The following is a 19,700-nucleotide window of genomic DNA, read 5'->3' as shown; positions in this document are numbered from 1 at the left end:
GAGCTGCTATTGGCTGAGATTCTTGTGGGGTTCCCCCTCCTTTGAATGGAGTCCACACCATACATTTAATGTATGCCACTTTTAAAATTCGTGGCAGAGAGTTGTTAGGAGAGCGTCTGTTCCCATCAGAGAGCTACAATTCCCAGAGTTCCCTGTGAAGACTGACCGTGAAACCAGTCTGGGAATTGTAGTTCTGCGAGGGCGCAGCTCTAAACGCCTCTCATAATTGATGTGTACACTTAACTGAAATGTGTTACTGAACTTACTGAAAATGTGTTGTCGTCGTTACCGTTTAGTAATAGGCAAATTAATGCATCTAGCTGAAAGTTGTTAGGAGACCCAAAATTCTCCTTACAGAGCTGCCAGTCTTGGAGGTCCCTGTAAAGAAGAACTGATTGTTAAATCCCTCTGGGAACTGTGGCTCTGCGAGAGGCGTCGGGAGTCCCAGTGCGGATTATAACAAATAAAACACAGTTAGAATCATAGAATCGCAAGGGTCTTCTCGCTCAGGAATTCTGTCCCAAGCCGTCCTTAGGTGGGCTCGAACCACCAACCTTTTGGTTAACAGTCAGAAACACTCACTTATTGGCCCGTGAGACTTTAAAGCAACTTATGAATCACAGAATAAGATGGGTCCTAAAAATAAACATTTGAGGTGTCGAAAGCCAGGGCAAAGAGTATTGCCTTTTGGGGGTGGGGTGGGGATTACCGTATTTTTTGCACCATAACACTCACTTTTTTCCTCCTAGAAAGTAAGGGGAAATGTCTGCGTGTTATGGAGGGAATGCCTGCGGGTGGCGGGTGGGATCTGCTGCCTCTGTGAGCAGAGGATCCATGGTTCCCCTTCCTTCCCTCCTCCGTGGTTACAAAGCAAGGATCCACATGGATCCTCAGGAATTTTGCATTGGGCTACTCCAAACTCACTGTCAGATCACATGTCTGTGGCCACAGCATGAACCACAAAAATCATATATCCACTATTTCGTTTAGAATATTTTTTTTCTTGCTTTCCTCCTCTAAAAACTATGTGCGTGTTATGGTCTGGTGCGTGTTATAGAGCGAAAAATACGGTAATCAGAAAAGTCTCTCAAGTCAGTGGTCCCTAAACCTTTTCCCCCATGGACCACTTGGAAATTGATGAGGGTCTTGACCAGGGGTCAGCAAACTTTTTCAGCAGGGGGGCCGGTCCACTGTCCCTCAGACCTTGTAGGGGGCCGGACTATATTTTTTCTGGGGGGGAAATGAACGAATTCCTATGCCCCACAAATAACCCAGAGATGCATTTTAAATAAAAGGACACATTCTACTCCTGTAGAAACACGCTGATTCCTGAACCATCCATGGGCCAAATTTAGAAGGTGATTGGGCCGGATCTGGGCCTCGGGCCTTAGTTTGCCTACCCATGGTCTTGACAGATCTCCCCAAACACTCTCCCCTCCCCACAACACTTTTTGGTGAAAATCCATCATTTTAAAGAAGCTGTTTTAAGATCCCACATCTATCATGGCACAAATTCCCCCTGCCATTTAAATGGATTAATGCCTTTCTCCCTTTATTCATACATGTTCCAGAAATTCACATCCCTACAATTAATTTAGGAGTGAGGTTTGGCTGTAAAATTGCCCACTGGCATTTCGCACCCGGGCCACAGGCCTGAGTAGGCCGGCAGGTCGACCTGTGGAGCATCTCCCCGTTGCTACAAGACTGACTGATTGATAAAATATATTTGTATATCACCATTTCATTTTTTTAAAATATTGACGTGGTTTGCAACAATTAGAGCACAATAAAGAACAATACAAAAAATTGACACAGATCGCCAGCTATTAAAGAAAACACTTTTCTTTGATGGTCTGCATAACCCTGGAGGCAAAGACATGCTGAAGATTGTCTTGTGTTCTCTATTTAAATTACAGTCGAATCGTTGAGTTCGAAGGGATCCCGAGGGTAATCTAGTCCAACCCCCTGCAATGCAGGAATCTCAACACGCTGACGCCCATCCAATTTGAAACCATATCAGACCCTGCTTAGCTTTGCAAATGTGCTAGCAGTATTTCTATACTTTGCAAATGCCTCTATTTACTAGTGCATGTAAATGTGGAGCAAATCTGCAGACCCTTGTCAACGCCTTACTTAGGTCGGGACCAGGGATCTTGTATTTTTTTCCTGTAGAAGATATAATCCAAGGGTCGGTAGCCTTTGCCTCATCCAGATGATGAACTACAATTTTCATCATCCCTGACCATTGGCAAGAGATGATGGGCATTAACGTTTAGTTGTTCATTTATTAAATTTCTATACAGTGGACGCTGTTTATTTGTTCATTTATTAAATTTCTATACAGTGGTACCTCGGGTTAAGAATTTAATTCGTTCTGGAGATCCGTTCTTAACCTGAAACTGTTCTTAACCTGAAGCACCACTTTAGCTAATGGGGCCTCCTGCTGCCTCCGCGCCGCCGCCGCACGATTTCTGTTCTCATCCTGAAGCAAAGTTCTTAACCCGAGGTACTATTTCTGGGTTAGCGGAGTCTGTAACCTGAAGCGTATGTAATCCGAGGTACCACTGTACAGTGGACGCTCTGGTTGCGAATGTGATCCATGCGGGATGCACATTCGCAACCTGCCGCGGCGCGTCTGCGCAGGTTGCTATTTGGCGCTTCTGCGCATGTGCAAAGCGTGGTTTAGCGCTTCTGCGCATGCGTGACCGCCGAAACCCGGAAGTAACCCGTTCCGGTACTTCCAGGTTTTGGTGGGTCCGTAACCCGAAACACAACCTGAAGCGTCTGTAACCTGAGGTATGACTGCTGCCAGCATCCTATGATCAAAAACAATAAGCCCTCTTACAATGGCCATGGGTTGGCTTGTGAAGCAAAGGCCTGGGAGAAGAGGAATGTTTTTGCCTGGCGCTGATGTAAAGAAGGCCCCAGCTAAGCCTCCCTGAGGAGAGCATGCCACAAATGGGGAGCCATCACAGAAAAGGCCCTGTTCTCGCGTTGCCACTCTCTGGACATCTCGTGGAGGAGGCACATGAAGAAGGCCCTCAGATGATGGTCGCAGGGCCCATGTTGGTTCATATGGGGGAGAGGGGGTCCTTGAAACCTGCTTGTTCCTCAGCCCTGGCATAACCTAAACAGATTCCCAGGTGGGGTGGTGTTACCATGCCAGTGGTGGCCAAAACTGGGTGGGGCACAGTGGAGGCAGGACATAGCTACCATGCCTACCGGCCACTGCTAACATTATCCTCCATGAATTACCGTATTTTTCGCCCTATAGGACCCACTTTTTCCCTTCCAAAAATGAAGGGGAAATGTGTGTGCGTCCTATGGGGCGAATGCAGGCTTTCGCTGAAGCTTGGAGAGTGAGGGGGGTCAGTGCGCACCGACCCCTCTCGTTCCCCAGGCTTCAGGAAGCTCCGCAAGCCGTGGGAGCCCGCCGCGAAGTTGCAGGCTTGCGGAGAGCTGCCTGCATCCCGAAGTCCGGGGCGCGCTGAGAAGCGCGCTTCAGGCAGATATCCGCAAACCTGGGGAGACTGGCGCGACTTCCCTCCGGGCTCCCTAGGCTTGCGGATAGCAGCCTGTTCTGGGGGCCCGGGTTGGGGGAGGCTCGGGCTTCCCCCGCCCCAGCCCCGCACCTGGGGGGCCGGTGCGCCCTGTGGGGCGAAAAATGCAGTAGTTTAATCGCATTTGGAATACTCTGAATGCCAGTTAAACTGTGGAACTCACTGCCACAGGAGGCAGTGATCACCGGTAGTAAGGGTGGCTTTAAAATACAAGAATCTGTAAGGTTTATTTTTTAAAAAAATAATAATAATATTTTGCTTTTTATATTTTGACATTTACCTTTTGCACCCACCTGTCTCAGAAAACATAAGTAAAGCACTTAATCACTTTCTGCCCTGTTGCAACACTGCTTATGGTTTCCGTTGTTTAAACTTGCCTACTTTTGTTTTCTCTTGGCCTACAAGCAACTGGATTTGTATTCGGCACAGCAATTTCGGAACCGTTTTTGTAATACTGAAACTCGGTAATAATAAGAGAATAATAATAAATAAAAGAGAATTAGACAAATTTCTGGGGGAGAGGGCTATTGCTGGAAACCACAAGAGGAGAGTGTGCTCCTGTGTTCGAATCCTGCTTCCGGGTTTCCCTCAGGGATCTAGTTGGCCACTGTGAAAACAGTATGCTGGCCTACATTGGCCACTGGACTGATCTGGATTGAGGGCTGTATTGGAAAGTCTACCTTAAAACCGCTGAGTGAGACGCCTGTCTGCTAATGATACCCAACTCTATTTCTTTTTCAACTTTTCTTTATGTATATAAAGATTTGAGAAGTATAGAAAATGATCTGTTACAGCCAAGTAGATAAAGTGCTTGAAAATCTATCCCACAGGATTGCAACCCCTAAAAATCTAAATGACAAAATAGGAACATTTCATTTAACACAGATCAAACAGAAGCCTGTTAAACAAACAAACAAAATTGGTTAAATTACATTTATTCTTACCCGAGAGATTTAAAACCGATTCATTTCCTTCCCCAATTCCTGTTGGGTGTTGCATAGTTCGCTCCATGCACATTTTCTCAAATTACAACGGATATTTAAATATCCAAGCTGGCAGTGATTTATGTAGGTTTTTTGTTTTTTTTTAAAAAAGTTCTTTTTATTTGATCGAAACCACAGTTCAGTGACATGTAGCAAATAAGGAAACAGGAAGAAAAGTAAATAAAAATTCAACGTACGAAGAAAAAACAAGGAGGGAGAAATCAGGGTTCTTGCATTCACAATCCCTGGGAATAATAACTCTAGAAGTGCGGATTTGGGAGGGAGCCCAAAGGCCATCTAGTCCGACCCCCTGCAATGCAGGAATGATCCCACCAGCCGCAGAAGTGCTGCTGAAAAGGTGCAATGCTGCAGCAGCGTTTGCTGGGGTAAAGGTCCCTAGCCTCTGCTGCGGACAGTTAACTCGGTGGCAGGATTGCACCAAAAACATCCAACTGAGATTTCCTTGCAGAGCAGCAAGCTAGGAGCACCCAAAATTTGTCACAGGGTCAGCCGACTGCTGAAGGTCCCTATCCGGCCCCGGTCTTCCCAACGGCAGCTGCTGCCGGACACTTCAGACACCTGCTGGACGTCTGCTGAGCGTTCATCTTTCCATGCCACTGCTATTTCCTCCTGGGCGGCTGGAGAATGTGGCTGTGCCGGCAAGCTGCCTCTAAGACGAAGGCCGGCTCCTGACAAAGCCCCCAGCAGCCCCTTTGTAGCTGGCGAGTGTTCTCCGTCTGAGGTGGGGGGCGTGGAGTCGTCCTCCGAGTCTGTGGGGTCCTCTGGCAAGGCTGGAACGAAAGAGGAGGGCCTGGTTAGGTGGGGGCCAAGCTACACACCCACCCTGCCTCAGATTGTAAAGATGCACAAAGTCTTTGCAGGAGCCAACCAGCAGTAAATCACACCCAGCAAGCGAGAGTTAACTCTTTATTAGCAAGGTTCTTTTTATCATATGTGGTGGTCTTGTTACTAGGTTAAGGCTTACTGGGGAATGATATACAGTGGTACCTCGGGTTACAGACGCTTCAGGTTACAGACTCCACTAACCCAGAAATAGTACCTCAGGTTAAGAACTTTGCTTCAGGATGAGAACAGAAATTGTGCGGCAGCAGCGGGAGGCCCCATTAGCTAAAGTGGTGCTTCAGGTTAAGAACAGTCTCAGGTTAAGAACGGACCTCCAAAATGAATTACGTTCTTAACCCAAGGTACCACTGAACAATGAAATGAAAAGGATGTTTAAAATAAGTTTGTAAAAAAGCCCAGAAACTTTTCTTTTGGGAATTATAGGGATTGTTGTTGTTGTTGTTGTTGTTGTTTAGTCGTGTCCGACTCTTTGTGAACCCATGGACCAGAGCACGCCAGGTACTCCTGTCTTCCACTGCCTCCCGCAGTTTGGTCAAACTAATGTTGGTAGCTTTAATTATAGGGATAGAACTACCTAAATTGTATAGAAAGTTATTCATGTATGTGACTACAGCGGCAAGAATGTTACTTGCCGAAAAATGGAAAGAAGTCCCAGCAAAGGAAGAATGGATACAAAAACTTACGGAATATGCAGAAATGGCGAAACTTACCGGAAGAATAAGAAATCAAGATAAGCTTTTTATAAAAGAATGGAAATGGTTTGTTAAATATGTACAGATAAATTGTAAACAGATTAAAAGCACTGGCAGGATTACTATAATAACCTGCATCTATATATTTAAAGAAGATAAATAAATGAGTAAGTTAAGTTAATTTGGATATGCAGAAGATATTAAAAGTAAATTTAAGGAACCGCAGAAAGGGGGGGGGAGGAAGTCAAGTTTTAAAATGTCAACATGAATGTAAAATCAGTGAAATGTATATATCTGAAAAGTACAAATAAAATTAAAGAACAACTCTTTATTAGCAAAACAGGATCCGCACAGGAGTGTCAGGCCTAGAGAGCACAGCAACTCAGGTGTTGCTCTCATGAAGCTGGTCCCTGCCTTCCCTCAGCTGGCTATGGCTCCTCTTCTCCAGGGGTTTTCCCAAGCAATCTGAGACTGCACCTGCAGACAGCCAACCCCTCCTCTGCCCTTTTCATGCCTCTTCTGGTTCTGGGAGAACAGGGAGGATGGGAGCTGGTTGCAGCAGGAGGGGGAGATAACCTGTGTTCTGGTTTTTGAACAATTTTCGGAAGCCAAACATCTGACGTGGCTTACACGGCTTCTGATTGAGTGCAGGAAGCTCCTGCAGCCAATCGGAAGCTGCGCCTTTGTTTCCGAACAGTTCCGGGAGTCAGATGGACTCCCGGAATGGATTAAATTTGAAAACCAAGCTACGGCTGTATTATAAAAGATGCAGATGGAAAGGATTAACAATAAGACCCACAAAGGGGAGGAGTGAAGTCCAGGAGCTTTTATATATTACGCTGCTATGTGAATATAAAATTTAATTTCATATATCATATATAGATAGATATAGTTTCAGCAACTAAAACATAAAGCCAGACGATAAAAATACTAAAAAGTTAAAAGCACGACAGCACCCTCTTCCAACTCACCACTGTGTGGCAGACATTCACGGTTTGCAACACCCGATCCGGCGGCCTTGACCCGCTTCCGGTAGAGAAGCGGGCGGATGACCGCCTCTTCAGGCCTCACAGCTTTCTCCACCGCTTTGTCGAATGGCAGGCCCTGCCGCCGGTAGGCCCTGACCCTCTTCCGGAGGTTCCCATACGTGTCGTTCCACCTCTTGCGGGTGGCGAGGCCTGACCTCTCGTAGTAGCCCAGCGCAGACACCCTCTTGCCCGCGGCCGCAAAGAACGCCGCCTGCCGTGCGGCCGCCCTGCTCCCGGGAACGAGGCCCAGCGCCGCCTCCTTGTTCGCCACCACCAGCTTGTACAGCAGCGTCTTCTCCTCCATGTTCCAGTTGGGCTTCCGCCGCCGCTTCTTTGGGGTCCCTGGTTCAGGAAGGTCCCCTTCCATGACGTCCAGCAAGCAAAAGGCAGGCCTGAGGTGCATGGCGGAAAGGTTTCCGTTGACCGCCTCTGTGCTCTGCTGGCACGGAAGTTTGTCCGTGCACACCTGGCCCACCCAGCGGTTCCTCCTCCGCCTCTTCCGCCGGAGCAGTTGCTCATCGACCTCCTGGTCCTCACTCTCGGAAGCCGTCTCTCTCGGCCCCTTTCCGGAATGTTCCACTAGTGCAGGGCCTTCCCACAGTTGGCTCCTCCTCCCACACTCGTTTTCTGCTCCGTAACCTGTTGAGAGGAAGAAGGGAAGAGATGCCTGCTTGGGTGAACCTGGATGGCTAGTAGACAGACGCTGTATGTGGAGAGCCCCTCTTGGGGATACTCCATTCCATGCCTTCTCAGCATGCTTAAAGCTTCCCACCCACCCGGGCTGTCCATATCCTTGTTAATGTAATGGTGGAGCCCTATAACACAGTGTGGCAGGGGCACTAGAAAACAGGACACAATATAATCAGGAAAAGGGGCACAATATTCCCCACATATATTTTTTCCCCAGTAGTGGATGGACAACCAGTGTCTATCTTCTTCTTCTTCTCCTATATTTTATACATTTATTTACATTTTTTACATTTTATTTTTACAAAGTAATAATCACAAATAAATATCTCCTGCTTGGACTACTGCAATGCGCTCTATGTGGGGCTACCTTTGAAGGTGACCCGGAAACTGCAATTAATCCAGAATGTGGCAGCTAGACTGGTGACTGGGAGCGGCCGCCGAGACCACATAACACCGGTCCTGAGAGATCTGCATTGGCTCCCAGTACGTTTCCGAGCACAATTCAAAGTGTTGGTGCTGACCTTTAAAGCCCTAAACAGCCTCGGTCCTGTATACCTGAAGGAGCATCTCCACCCCCATCGCTCAGCCCGGACACTGAGATCCAGCGCCGAGGGGTGAGCTCCCGTTGCTCGGTCCCTGCTCCTGCCAACCTAGCAGTTCGAAAGCACGTCAAAGTGCAAGTAGATAAATAGGTACTGCTCCGGTGGGAAGGTAAACGGCGTTTCTGTGTGCTGCTCTGGTTCACCAGAAGCGGCTCAGTCATGCTGGCCACATGACCCGGAAGCTGTACACCGGCTCCTTCAGCCAATAAAGCGAGATGAGCGTTGCAACCCCAGAGTCGGCCACGACTGGACCTAATGGTCAGGGTTCCCTTTACCTTTACCACTGTATAAGAAATAACTGGCAATGCCTGGGATCAAACTGGGAACCTCCTGCTCACTGATGGACTTGAAAATGTCTCCTGACCTCTCTCCTGGCTCTCTCTCAGCCTGCTTCTCCTGTGAGGCACAGATTCTTCCAGTGTCTCCTCTCCGTCAGGTTCCTGCTGGAAGTCAGGCCTGGGCCAAATCTCGCCTCCATGACGACTGTAGCAAGACTGGGAGATGTCGTCTTCTTCCCTCCACCTCAAGGCCTCGTATTGCCCCACAGCCACTGACTGCTCTGGGGTCTCTCTGCCCTCCAAGCTTAGTCTCCTCTGCTTTCTACCTGCTTGAAAAAGGAGAAAGACGGAAAATAGTGCAAGGTGCACCAGACGTCTTCCGAAGGTGGCACCGTATTTTTCACTCCATAGGTTGCACTTTTCCCCTCTTAAAAACTAAGGGGGAAAGTCTGTGCGTCTTATGGAGCGAATGCAGGGGGGGAGGCAGGCAGAAAAAGCCCCCAAGAGCCGCACACAAGCTTCGCGCGGCTCTTGCGGGCTTTTCCCCAGGAGGGAGAAGGGACTGACGGGGCCAGTCAGTCCCTTCTTCCTCCTCGTAGAAAAGCTCACAGGAGCCGCACACTCCTTAAAGGGGCTTCCCCCGCAGCCCCGAGAAGCTCTAGGAGAAGTGGACAGGTTGCGCGCAGCCTGTCCGCTGCTCTTTGGGGCTGGGGGGGGGGGAAATAATATTTTTTTTCTTGATTTCCCCCTCTAAAAACTAGGTGCGTCTTGTGGTCCGGTGCGTCCCTATAGAGGGAAAAATACGGTAATTCAACGAGCCTTGCGAAACAGGAAAAAGCTGCAAGAACCCCCGTTTCCCCTTCTCTGTCACACCGGGAGAGGAGGGGAAGTCGTGCAGAGTTGACAAATAAAGAAACGAACCACTGAGGGCTCTCCAGGAGATCTGAAGCATCCCAGAAATGAAGACCATTGCTTACCATGTGAGGTCACAATGACAGCACCCTCCTGTCCCTCTTCCTCTCGCTTGACTTCGCGACACAGCTGCCCCGGCCTAGAGTCTGCCACTGGGGAGCTCACAGACGGGTCCACAAATGGTGGCTGAAATGACAGCAAAGAGGCCCTTCAGCCTTGAGCAGGAAGGGGATGAGATTAGAAGAGCCCTTGAGATCAGCTGGGCAAGCAGAATGCCACAGGTTCAATCCCCGGCTTCTCTTGTTTAAAATAAAAAAGGGTCACCGGGCACAGTGTTCTTCAGCCATGAGTCCCCAGATGTGGGTGGACTACAAATCCCATCGCCCTTGACTGCTGGGCTAAACACTGGATGATGGGCTTTGTAGTCCACTTACACCTGGGGTCTCCAGGTTGAAGAACACTGAGCAGGGGAGGAGGGAAAACGCCAGAGATGCTAAACAGCTCCATACTGGCACATGGGGTAGGGAACCTTTTGCACTCATTTATTTCTGCACCTGTGCCCAGGTGGCTGTTTTTCTGCGTACGCTCACATAATCTCCTTCCTTGGAGGTTTTTAAGCAGAGGTCGGATGGCCGCCTGCCATGTTTGATCAAGGTTAGATTTCTGCCATGGATGCTTGTTGAGACTCCTACACTGCATGTGGTCAGACTAAATGACCCTTGTGGTCCCTTCCAGCCCTACAATTCTACGATTCCCCTCAGATGTTGCTATGTTCTGGGTGCAGAGAGCACATTTCCTCCTTTCGCCTCCTTTTTTGAGAGAAATTCAGAGAGGCTGGTCATCCTACTGTTTAGCATTCTAAGGGATAAAATGAACTGGATTCCTCAAGAGGAAGGAAATTCAGATTTGAGAAGAGATGATGATAATAGTAATAATAATTTATTTATACTCCACCCATCTGGCCAGGTCTCCCCAGCCACTCTGGGCGGCTCCCAGCAAAATATTAAAAACACAATAAAACATCAAACATTAAAAATTTCCCCAAACAGGGCTGCCTTCAGATGTCTTCTAAAAGTCAAGTAGTTCTTTATTTCCTTGACATCTGGTGAGAGGGCGTTCCACAGGGTGGGCACCACCACCAAGAAGGCCCTCTGCCTGGTTCCCTGTATCCTCACTATTCGCAGGGAGGGAACTAACAGAAGCCCCTCAGCGCTGGACCTCAATGTCCAGGCTGAACGATGGGGGTGGAGACGCTCCTTCAGGTTTACAGGACCGAGGCCGTTTAGGGCTTTAAAGGTCAGCACCAACACTTTGAATTGTGCTCAGAAACGTACTGGGAGCCAATGTAGGTCTTTCAAGACCTGGTATCGGTTATGTGGTATCGGTGGTCACTCCTGGTCACCAGTCTGGCTGCCGCATGACGGCAAGAGCAAAGGCTCCCCCTATCAAAGCCCCCATTTGTGGGGAAGGAGCCTCCATCTTTCCCAAGTGCTGACATCAATGGCCCCCTCTGAGATTTGATGAGATTCACCCACCTTCCTTTGCTAGAAGGAGAAGATGAACATTAATCTACAACTCTATAATCCTATAAGGAAACCAGCCCTGAGTGCTCACTAGAAGGACAGATCCTGAGCTGAGGCCACCTCATGAGAAGAGAAGACTCCCTGGAAAAGACCCTGATGTTGGGAAAGATGGAGGGCACAAGAAGAAGGGGACGACAGAGGACGAGATGGTTCGCATCCCGAAGCGAATGTAACCCGTGTCCATGCATCTGCATGTGCGCAGGTCACGGTTCGGCGCTTCTGTGCATGACGGCATTTTGACGGTTTGCGCATGCACGCGCGGCGAAACCCGGAAGTAACGAGCTCTGTTACTTCTGGGTCGCCGCTGAGTGCAACCCAAATTTGCCTAACCCGAAGCGTATTCATCCCGAGGTATGTCGGTAACTGACTGAGACAGTTTATGAAACCACACACTTGTTAGGTAAAGGTAAAGGGACTCCTGACCATTAGGTCCAGTCGTGACCGACTCTGGGGTTGTGGCGCTCATCTCGCTTTATTGGCCGAGGGAGCTGGCGTACAGCTTCCGGGTCATGTGGCTAGCGTGACGAAGCTGCAGCTGGCGAGCCAGCACCAGCGCCGCACACGGAAACGCCGTTTACCTTCCCGCCAGAGCGGTACCTATTTATCTACTTGCACTTTGACGTGTTTTCGAACTGCTAGGTGGGCAGGAGCAGGGACTGAGCAACGGGAGCTCACCCTGTCATGGGGATTCAAACCGCCGACCTTCTGATCGGCAAGTCCTAAGCTCTGTGGTTTAACCCACAGCGCCACCCGCGTCCCTTCCTTAAACTGCAATAAATAAATAGAAGTTTATGTTCCAACTTAACCCTGACTGGATTCAGTATTGTACCAGGTAGGGCCTCGGTGGCAGCAGTGAGAAATAAAGTGGTGGCACAGGGATCAGTAGAAGGTGAAACATCCGGGGACCCTGTCCGATCGCCACAATGCCCTGCTCTTACGAGGCACAAACCAACCTCCCTCGCTCGGCGTGGGCCCCACTCCAACTGTTCCTTCCTCTGGAGGAAAAACTCAGCCAGGATCACGGCCTGGGCGCAGGTCTCAGGGCCCCGCTCTTTCACCCAGCCCTGGACTTCGGGCGGCAGGATGGCCAGGAACTGCTCCAGGACCAGCAGCTCCAGGATCTGCTCCTTGGTCGTCTTCTCGGCCTTCAGCCACTGCCGGCAGCGCTCCTGGAGCCGGCTGTAAGCCTCTCGGGGGCCGCCGGCCTCCTGGTAGCAGAAGCGCTGGAAGCGCTGCCTCTGCTTCTCCGTCCTCAGGGCTGCGGCCCGCAAGATGGCAGCCTTCACCTTCTGGTAGTTCTTCCAGTCCCGAGACTCCAGCTTGACGAAAGTCTGCTGCACATCGCCGCCGAGGGCCGGCAGGAGACGGGCCACCCACTCCTCATGCGGCCAGCGGCAGGCTTCGGCCACTTGCTCGAAGGAGGCCAGGAAGGACTTAGCGTCGTCCCAGACACTGGGCTCCCCTGGTGACTGGGGGGTCCCCCGTTCCGGGCTAGGGGGCTCCAGTTTCCTCAGGAACTCCTGCCACTGGGCCTCCCAGCACTGCAACAAGTCCTCTTTTGAGTTCAGTGCGACAGGCGGTTCTGTGGACCCCTGCAGGAATTCCCCGATACTCCCAGCCTGAACGACGTGGGGGCCCCCGTCTTGCCCATCTCCCAAATGGTCTGTCACCTCCGATGGATCTGGGTCTTCTGTTTTTATCCCCAAGTGCTCTCTCGGCTCAGTAGCAGCCGGGACCCAGATGCCAACCTCCGCGCCCTTCAGCTCCAACCCTGCCATGTCCTTCCACGGTTCAGAGACACGTCCTCCCAATGCATTCACAGCAAAGAGAGACATTTTGGTCCTGCAGGTCTCTCTCGGAACCCCTGGCCTATCCCACAAAGCCACTGCCTTTCTCCAGAGTGCAGATCTTCGGGGATTCAATGGGTGACGAGAGGGAAGCAAGGATATCCACCAGTGGTGGGGCAGGGTTGTTCCTGGAGGGGAGCAGAGAGGGAAGAGAGAGTTAAAAATGCCATCTCCAACTCCTTGAAAATTTTTTGCACAATACTTGGGAAGACAGGCGAATTAATGCCCTTGTACTGGAAGAAGCAAAGATCACCAGTGTCGGAGCAATGATTCAACAACATCAACTTCATTGGACTGGTCATGTTGTGCGGATTATTGTCTCCCAAAGCAACTACAGTGGTACCTCGGGTTAAGAACTTAATTCGTTCTGGAGGTCCATTCTTTTTTTTTTTTAAAATATTTTTATTGGGTTTTCACATTTTTTATAGACAGAAACAAAACACAAAACACCAAAACAAACATAAAAGACGACAAACATGTACAATTCCCTAACATCTTATTTTCTAACCCTAGTCCTTGACTTCCCCCCACCCCCACCCTTGCCTCCCTATTCCCAAATTTATGTCAGCAAGTTAGCATTTCCTTTTCCATCTTAATATTAATCCTTTTATAAAGAAAGACAAAAATAAATTTTCCCTAAGTTGGACCCCAATTCTCTTCCGTCGATTTCTCATTTTTTCTTGAATGATTTTCTTATTAACTAAACCCCCTGGTCTTGAGTGTTGTTTGAATTAAAATGCTTCCCTCCCTCCCATCCCCGGTTTGCGTCCTTTCCCAAGACATGTCCAAAATAACAGTTTTTAGCCTGGGTTCCGCACGTCCGAGGCTCTCAAATCTCTTTCAGTCCCTCTCCGCTGGTTTTGTTGGTAGTCCTTTTTGTCGGTCATCGAGTCTCGAAAGAGCTCCTTCACAATCAATCCAATCAGTCCATAGTCTCTTCCCATATTTAGAGACAACTGTTGAAGAATTTCCACAAGGCCTGAGTCTTGATGATAATCAAAATCAAAGTCTGTGTGGAGGCCCCAATTGTACTTCTTTATTTCAAGTTCCTGAATTCCATAAACTCCCGGGGCCTCCGCTTTCGTCTTCTGTATCTTTCGTAGGCTTAAAATGGACTTAATCCAATAGTCTCCTTGCTTGTGTTCTCTGGAGGTCCATTCTTAACCTGAAACTGTTCTTAACATGAAGCACCACTTTAGCTAATGGGGCCTCCCACTGCCACCGCGCTGTCATTTCTGTTCTCATCCTGAAGCAAAGTTCTTAACCCGAGGTACTATTTCTCGGTTAGTGGAGTCTGTAACCTGAAGCGTCTGTAACCTGAAGCATATGTAATCCGAGGTACCACTGTACTTTATTCCGAATTTACAAATAGAAAGCGTAATGCTGGTGGTCTTCAAAAGAGGTTTAAAGACTCTCTCAAGACAAGTCTTAAAAAATGTTGTAGAAACAGTGACAAGTGAGAAACACTGGCCTGCGAGCGCTCCAATGGGAGAACAGCCTTTACCAAAGGTGTCATGGACTTTGATGACGCTCGAACTCAGGACAAAGGGAAGAAACGCGCTAAGAGGAAGGCACGCTTGGCAAACCCTCACCATGATCAACTCCCTCCCAGAAACCTATGTCCCCACTGTGGAAGGATGTGTGGACCCTGAACTGGCCTCCACAGTCCCTTACAGACTCACTGTTAAGACTGTGTTTATGGAAGACAATCTTACTTGGCTATGAGTGATCGCGGAAGAGAAGAGGGAGGGGAGCAGAGAGAGGAAAGAGAGCTGGGAACAGAAATATGAGAGCAAACAGGACTGCAACAAAGTGTTGCTCCATGAAATGCTTCCACCTGGGATTCCACCCCCAGAGCCGCTCAGCATTCTGCAGCCACTGAGCATGCTCATTCCTCACATGGGCTGTTTTGAGGAATTGTGCTTTGTACCCCAACAAGAACAGAAGAAGAGCACTACAGTGGTACCTCCGGTTAAGAACTTAATTCGTTCTGGAGGTCCGTTCTTAACCTGAAACTGTTCTTAACCCGAAGCACCACTTTAGCCAATGGGGCCTCCCGCTGCTGCTACGCCGCTGAAGCATGATTTCTGTTCTTATCCTGAAGCAAAGTTCTTAACCTGAGGTAATATTTCTAGGTTAGCGGAGTCTGTAACCTGAAGCATCTGTAACCTGAAGTGTCGGAAACCTGAGGTACCACTGTACAAGATCAGTCCAACTTCCTGAGCAACTTTTAACTTTTTATTTATTTATCTGTTAGATTTAAATACCACCATTCCTCACAGGCTGGCAGGACTGTTCACAGGATAAAAATACGAGATAAAAACACAAGTAAATAGTTCAAAACAAAAACTCCCTCCCTTCTCACAAACGCATTTCATAGGCTATAGAATATGAATCAGCCAAAGGCCTCGTTGAAGAGGAACATTTTTGCCAGGTGAACTTTCTGCTGAAACTCACAAGCAGAACCTGAGAACAAAAGCGCTTTATCATTGTAATTTCATTTCTATACCACTTTATATTCTTAAAGGGGGGGGGGAATCTCAAAATATCAGTCGGGATCGTTGGTAGAGCATGAGACTCTTCATATCCAGGTTGTGGGTTCGAGCCCCGCATCAGGCAACATGCACTGCAGAGGGTTGGGCTAGAGCAGTGTTTCCCAACCACTGTTCCGTGGCACACTAGTGTGCCGCGAGATGTTGCCTGGTGTGCCGCGGGAAAAATTAAAAAATTCGAAAGATTTTTTTTTTAAAAAAGTCAAATTTTCGATTGGGGCGCCGTCACTAGATGACCCCTGGGGTTCCTTCCCTCCCTCCCTCCCGCTCTGCGCCTCCCTCCTCCTCCTCCTCCTCCTCCGGGGAGGCCCTTCCTGGCTCTCGGCCAAGGCTTGGTGGCTGCCACTCACTCACTCGCTCGCCCACCCGTCCCTCCATCCCTGCACCCGGCCTCTCCCCCTCCGTCCCCGGCGCGGGGGCTGCCGGGATCCGTAGTCCCCTCGCCCTTGGGCTCCGTGCCCGCGCGGGGTGCGCGAACTACGTTTCCCAGCGTGGCCTGGCGGGCCGGGCGTTTTGTTTGAAGCGCTCTTCTCCCGGCCATGGAATGAGCTCAGCGCCGGCGGCCGGGCGGGCAGGGGCTCTTCCGCGCAGACCCCGCGCAGCCTGCCTGCGCCCCCGCGGAGATTGGGCGGCAGGATGGAGCCCGGGGATCCCCGCGGAGGCGGAGCGGCGGAGGCTGCCCCCCAGGTAGGGCTGCGTCGGGGGGTGTTTATTTTTGAAATGCTGCATCCGCGCCGGAGGGGACGCATCGGACCGCGGGGAGACCCCTTGGCGGGCGTGCAAGGCAATGCATGTGTGCAGGCGTTGCATGGAGTGCAGTGCAATGCAATGGCAACGCGGCGCCCTGCATGCATGCATGCAACTTCCACCGGCGCTCCGGACTTGGCAGGTGAGGGTGGCAGAGAGAGCCGGGAGGGCGAAGGGGAGCCGGGGGGGAGCAGCGCTGCTCCCCGAGCCGAGCCCGGGGGGAAACTTCGGCGTCGTTGCGCCGGGTGTTGGAAGCGGAGGCTGGCGGGGGCCCCTCACCTGCAAAACCTGGTCGCCTCTCATATATTTCGTGCATTGCATTCATCGCCCGCTTTCTCCTCCAAGGAGCTCCCGGGGGCGCGCGTGGTTCTCCCCGTGTTATCCTCGCAACAACAGCCCTGCGAGGTGGGTCAGGCGAGTGGCCCAAGGGAGCACCCAGGGATTGTCCTGGCCAGGTGGGGTGATTTGAACCCTGCTCTCTGCCCGGTCTTCATCCTCATTTAGCCCCCACATGTGCATGACTGTGCATGACTGAGGTTTTCCCCCCTCGTCTTGGCTATGGTGTGAGTCTGTGCTGTTAATTAATGGAGTTCTGCCTTCGGAGAAGATGAGCCAGCCCTCAAGGAGGTGATTATGTAATTTGCTAGCAATTCATGTCCCTCCCGGCGTGACGCTGCGTGCTGACGTCACGGGGCTGTAATGGTGGTGTGCCTCGAGATTTTTTTCATGAAACAAGTGTGCCTTTGCCCAAAAAAGGTTGGGAAACACTGGGCTAGAGGACCTTTTGGGTCCCTTCCAACTCTGTGATTCTATGATCAGGTAAAGGTAAAGGGACCCCTGACCATTAGGTCCAGTCGTGGCTGACTCTGGGGTTGCAGCGCTCATCTCGCTTTACTGGCCGAGGGAGCCGCCTTACAGCTTCCAGGTCATGTGGCCAGCATGACTAAGCCGCTTCTGGCAAACCAGAGCAGCGCACGGAAACGCCGTTTACCTTCCCGCCGGAGTGGTACCTATTTATCTACTTGCACTTAGACATGCTTTTGAACTGCTAAGTTGGCAGGAGCAGGGACCGAGCAACAGGAGCTCACCCCGTCGCGGGGATTCGAACCGCCAACCTTCTGATCGGCAAGTCCTAGGCTCTGTGCTTTAACCCACAGCACCACCGCAATCCAAAAAAATGACAGAAGGAAGCCACATACAAGCGACGCATTCAAAGCAGCAGAAGTAACAGGAACGTAAAATATTATATTCTCCCCAGTTGGGATTGCCAGAATTCAGACTCCCCACCCATCCTTTCTGCCTTGCTGCCCCTTCTGGAAACGTAAGAAGGGCCCTGAATCTGGATCAGGCCAGGGGCCCATCGAGTCCAGCATCCTGTTCTCACAGTGGCTGACCGGATGCAAGCAGGATCTGAGCGTAAGAGCCCTCTCCCTTCCTGCGGCTTCCAGAAGCACTGACCGTGGGTGCAAGACACAGCCATCCTGGCTGGTAGCCATTGACAGAGCTCTCCTCCATGAACTCTCCTAACCCACTTTGTAAACCCTCCAAGGGGACACGGCTGGCGCTGTGGGTTAAACCACAGAGCCTAGGACTTGCCGATCAGAAGGTTGGCGGTTCGAATCCCCGCAACGGGGTGAGCTCCCGTTGCTCGGTCCCTGCTCCTGCCAACCTAGCAGTTCAAAAGCACGTCAAAGTGCAAGTAGATAAATAGGTACCGCTATGGCGGGAAGGTAAACGGCGTTTCTGTGCGCTGCTCTGGTTTGCCAGAAGCGGCTTAGTCCTGCTGGCCACATGACCAGGAAGCTGTACGCTGGCTCCCTCAGACAATAAAGCGAGATGAGCACCGCAACCCCAGAGTCGGCCACGACTGGACCTAATGGTCAGGGGTCCCTTTACCTTTAAGCCCTCCAAGTTGGCAGCAACTCAAACTCTCTCCCTCCCTCCCAGCCAGCCCCACAACCACTCAGCCCTCCTTCAGAATCATAGTCCAACCGCCTGCACTCCAGGGGGTTGGGTGGCCATCTGTTCTGGATGTTTTCGCTGAGTTTCCTGTATTGCCGGGGGTTGGACTAGATGACCCCCGGGGGTCCCTTTCCAACTCTGCAATACTATGATTCTATGAATGCAGGAATAGCTGTAACTGAGCTCAACTGCAAGCTACTGAAGCCACTGAAATGCACATTTTCTGAGATCTTGCAGGTCCAGGGCGCCTTGTTAACCAGAGTAGCTGCCGTCCAGCCTTAAAACTCAGCGGGACGAAGGTGCAAATCCATTTCCCTCCTCCCCTTTCCCTCTGAGTCACCTTGTGCCTTTTCCTCCCCTTCCGTGGCCCAGGCGCCCCGCAGGCAACGGTTGCCCTCCGAGCCTTCCCCCTCCTGCAAGCCCAGCCAAATCTTCCTGCTCCTCCAGCGCCTGCCAAGAAGCAACATTTGGAAATCGCACCTCCGGGCGGGGCCAGCAGAGGAAGCGGCTTGCATGCAGCTGACATCCGGTGCTCACTTTGAAAAATAAATAAAACAACTGGGTTCTTTCTAGCAAGCACCGACTCTTTGCCTTTAACTCCTTGAGCAAGAATAAGAATAAAAATAAAACGCGCTGTTGCAAGCTGCGTGCGCAATTGCGCAAAGGGTGCCTTCTGATCTCTTGCACCCACGTCTGTCACCCAGCTCTGTGGTGTTGTTTAGTCGTTTAGTCGTGTCCGACTCTTCATGACCCCATGGACCAGAGCACGCCAGGCACTCCTGTCTTCCACTGCCTCCCGCAGTTTGGTCAAACTCATGCTGGTAGCTTCGAGAACACTGTCCAGCCATCTTGTCCTCTGTCGTCCCCTTCTCCTTGCGCCCTCCATCTTTCCCAACATCAGGGTCTTTTCCAGGGAGTCTTCTCTTCTCAAGAGGTGGCCAAAGTCTTGGAGCCTCAGCTTCAGGATCTGTCCTTCCAGTGAGCACTCAGGGCTGATTTCCTTAAGAATGGATCGGTTTGTTCTTCTTGCAGTCCATGGGACTCTCAAGAGTCTCCCCCAGCACCATAATTCAAAAGCATCAATTCTTCGGCGATCAGCCTTCTTTATGGTCCAGCTCTCACTTCCATACATCACTACTGGGAAAACCATAGCTTTAACTATACGGACCTTTGTTGGCAAGGTGATGTCTCTGGCTGCAAGGACAGAAACATCTTGCAAAGTCCCTTAATAGCTTGTGAAATATACTCAGAGTCGCAAAGTGATTTCATGCTCTTTATTCAGCTCATAGTGGTGAGGAGGAATGAATGAAAGTCCCCTCACAGTATCTGCTTTATATACATTATTTACACAATGGGTTGCACATGATTGGCTAATTCCGGAATTCTACTGTAAGCCAATC

General features: G+C 50.4%; 2 protein-coding genes across 2 annotated transcripts in view; one reads left to right on the top strand and one right to left on the bottom strand.

Annotated features, from left to right (window-relative positions):
• LOC309525047 (uncharacterized protein) overlaps positions 1-19,700 on the top strand; it is a 274,308-nt gene that overhangs the window by 168,739 nt on the left and 85,869 nt on the right. The window lies entirely within an intron of this gene.
• LOC309524650 (uncharacterized protein) lies at positions 4,290-18,799 on the bottom strand. The gene is made up of 6 exons (XM_082209463.1): positions 18,641-18,799; positions 12,146-13,167; positions 9,675-9,795; positions 8,784-9,023; positions 7,071-7,766; positions 4,290-5,334 (listed from the first exon to the last, which is right to left on the bottom strand). The coding sequence occupies exons 1-6, from the start codon at positions 18,765-18,767 to the stop codon at positions 5,042-5,044; spliced, it is 2,499 nt and encodes an 832-aa protein (XP_082065589.1). The 5' UTR covers positions 18,768-18,799; the 3' UTR covers positions 4,290-5,041.

Source organism: Podarcis vaucheri (genome assembly GCF_965113315.1).
Source record: "Podarcis vaucheri genome assembly, chromosome: 2".
NCBI lineage: Eukaryota > Metazoa > Chordata > Lepidosauria > Squamata > Lacertidae > Podarcis > Podarcis vaucheri.
Note: the sequence above shows the minus strand (reverse complement) of the source record. Positions and strands in the feature narration are given on the sequence as shown.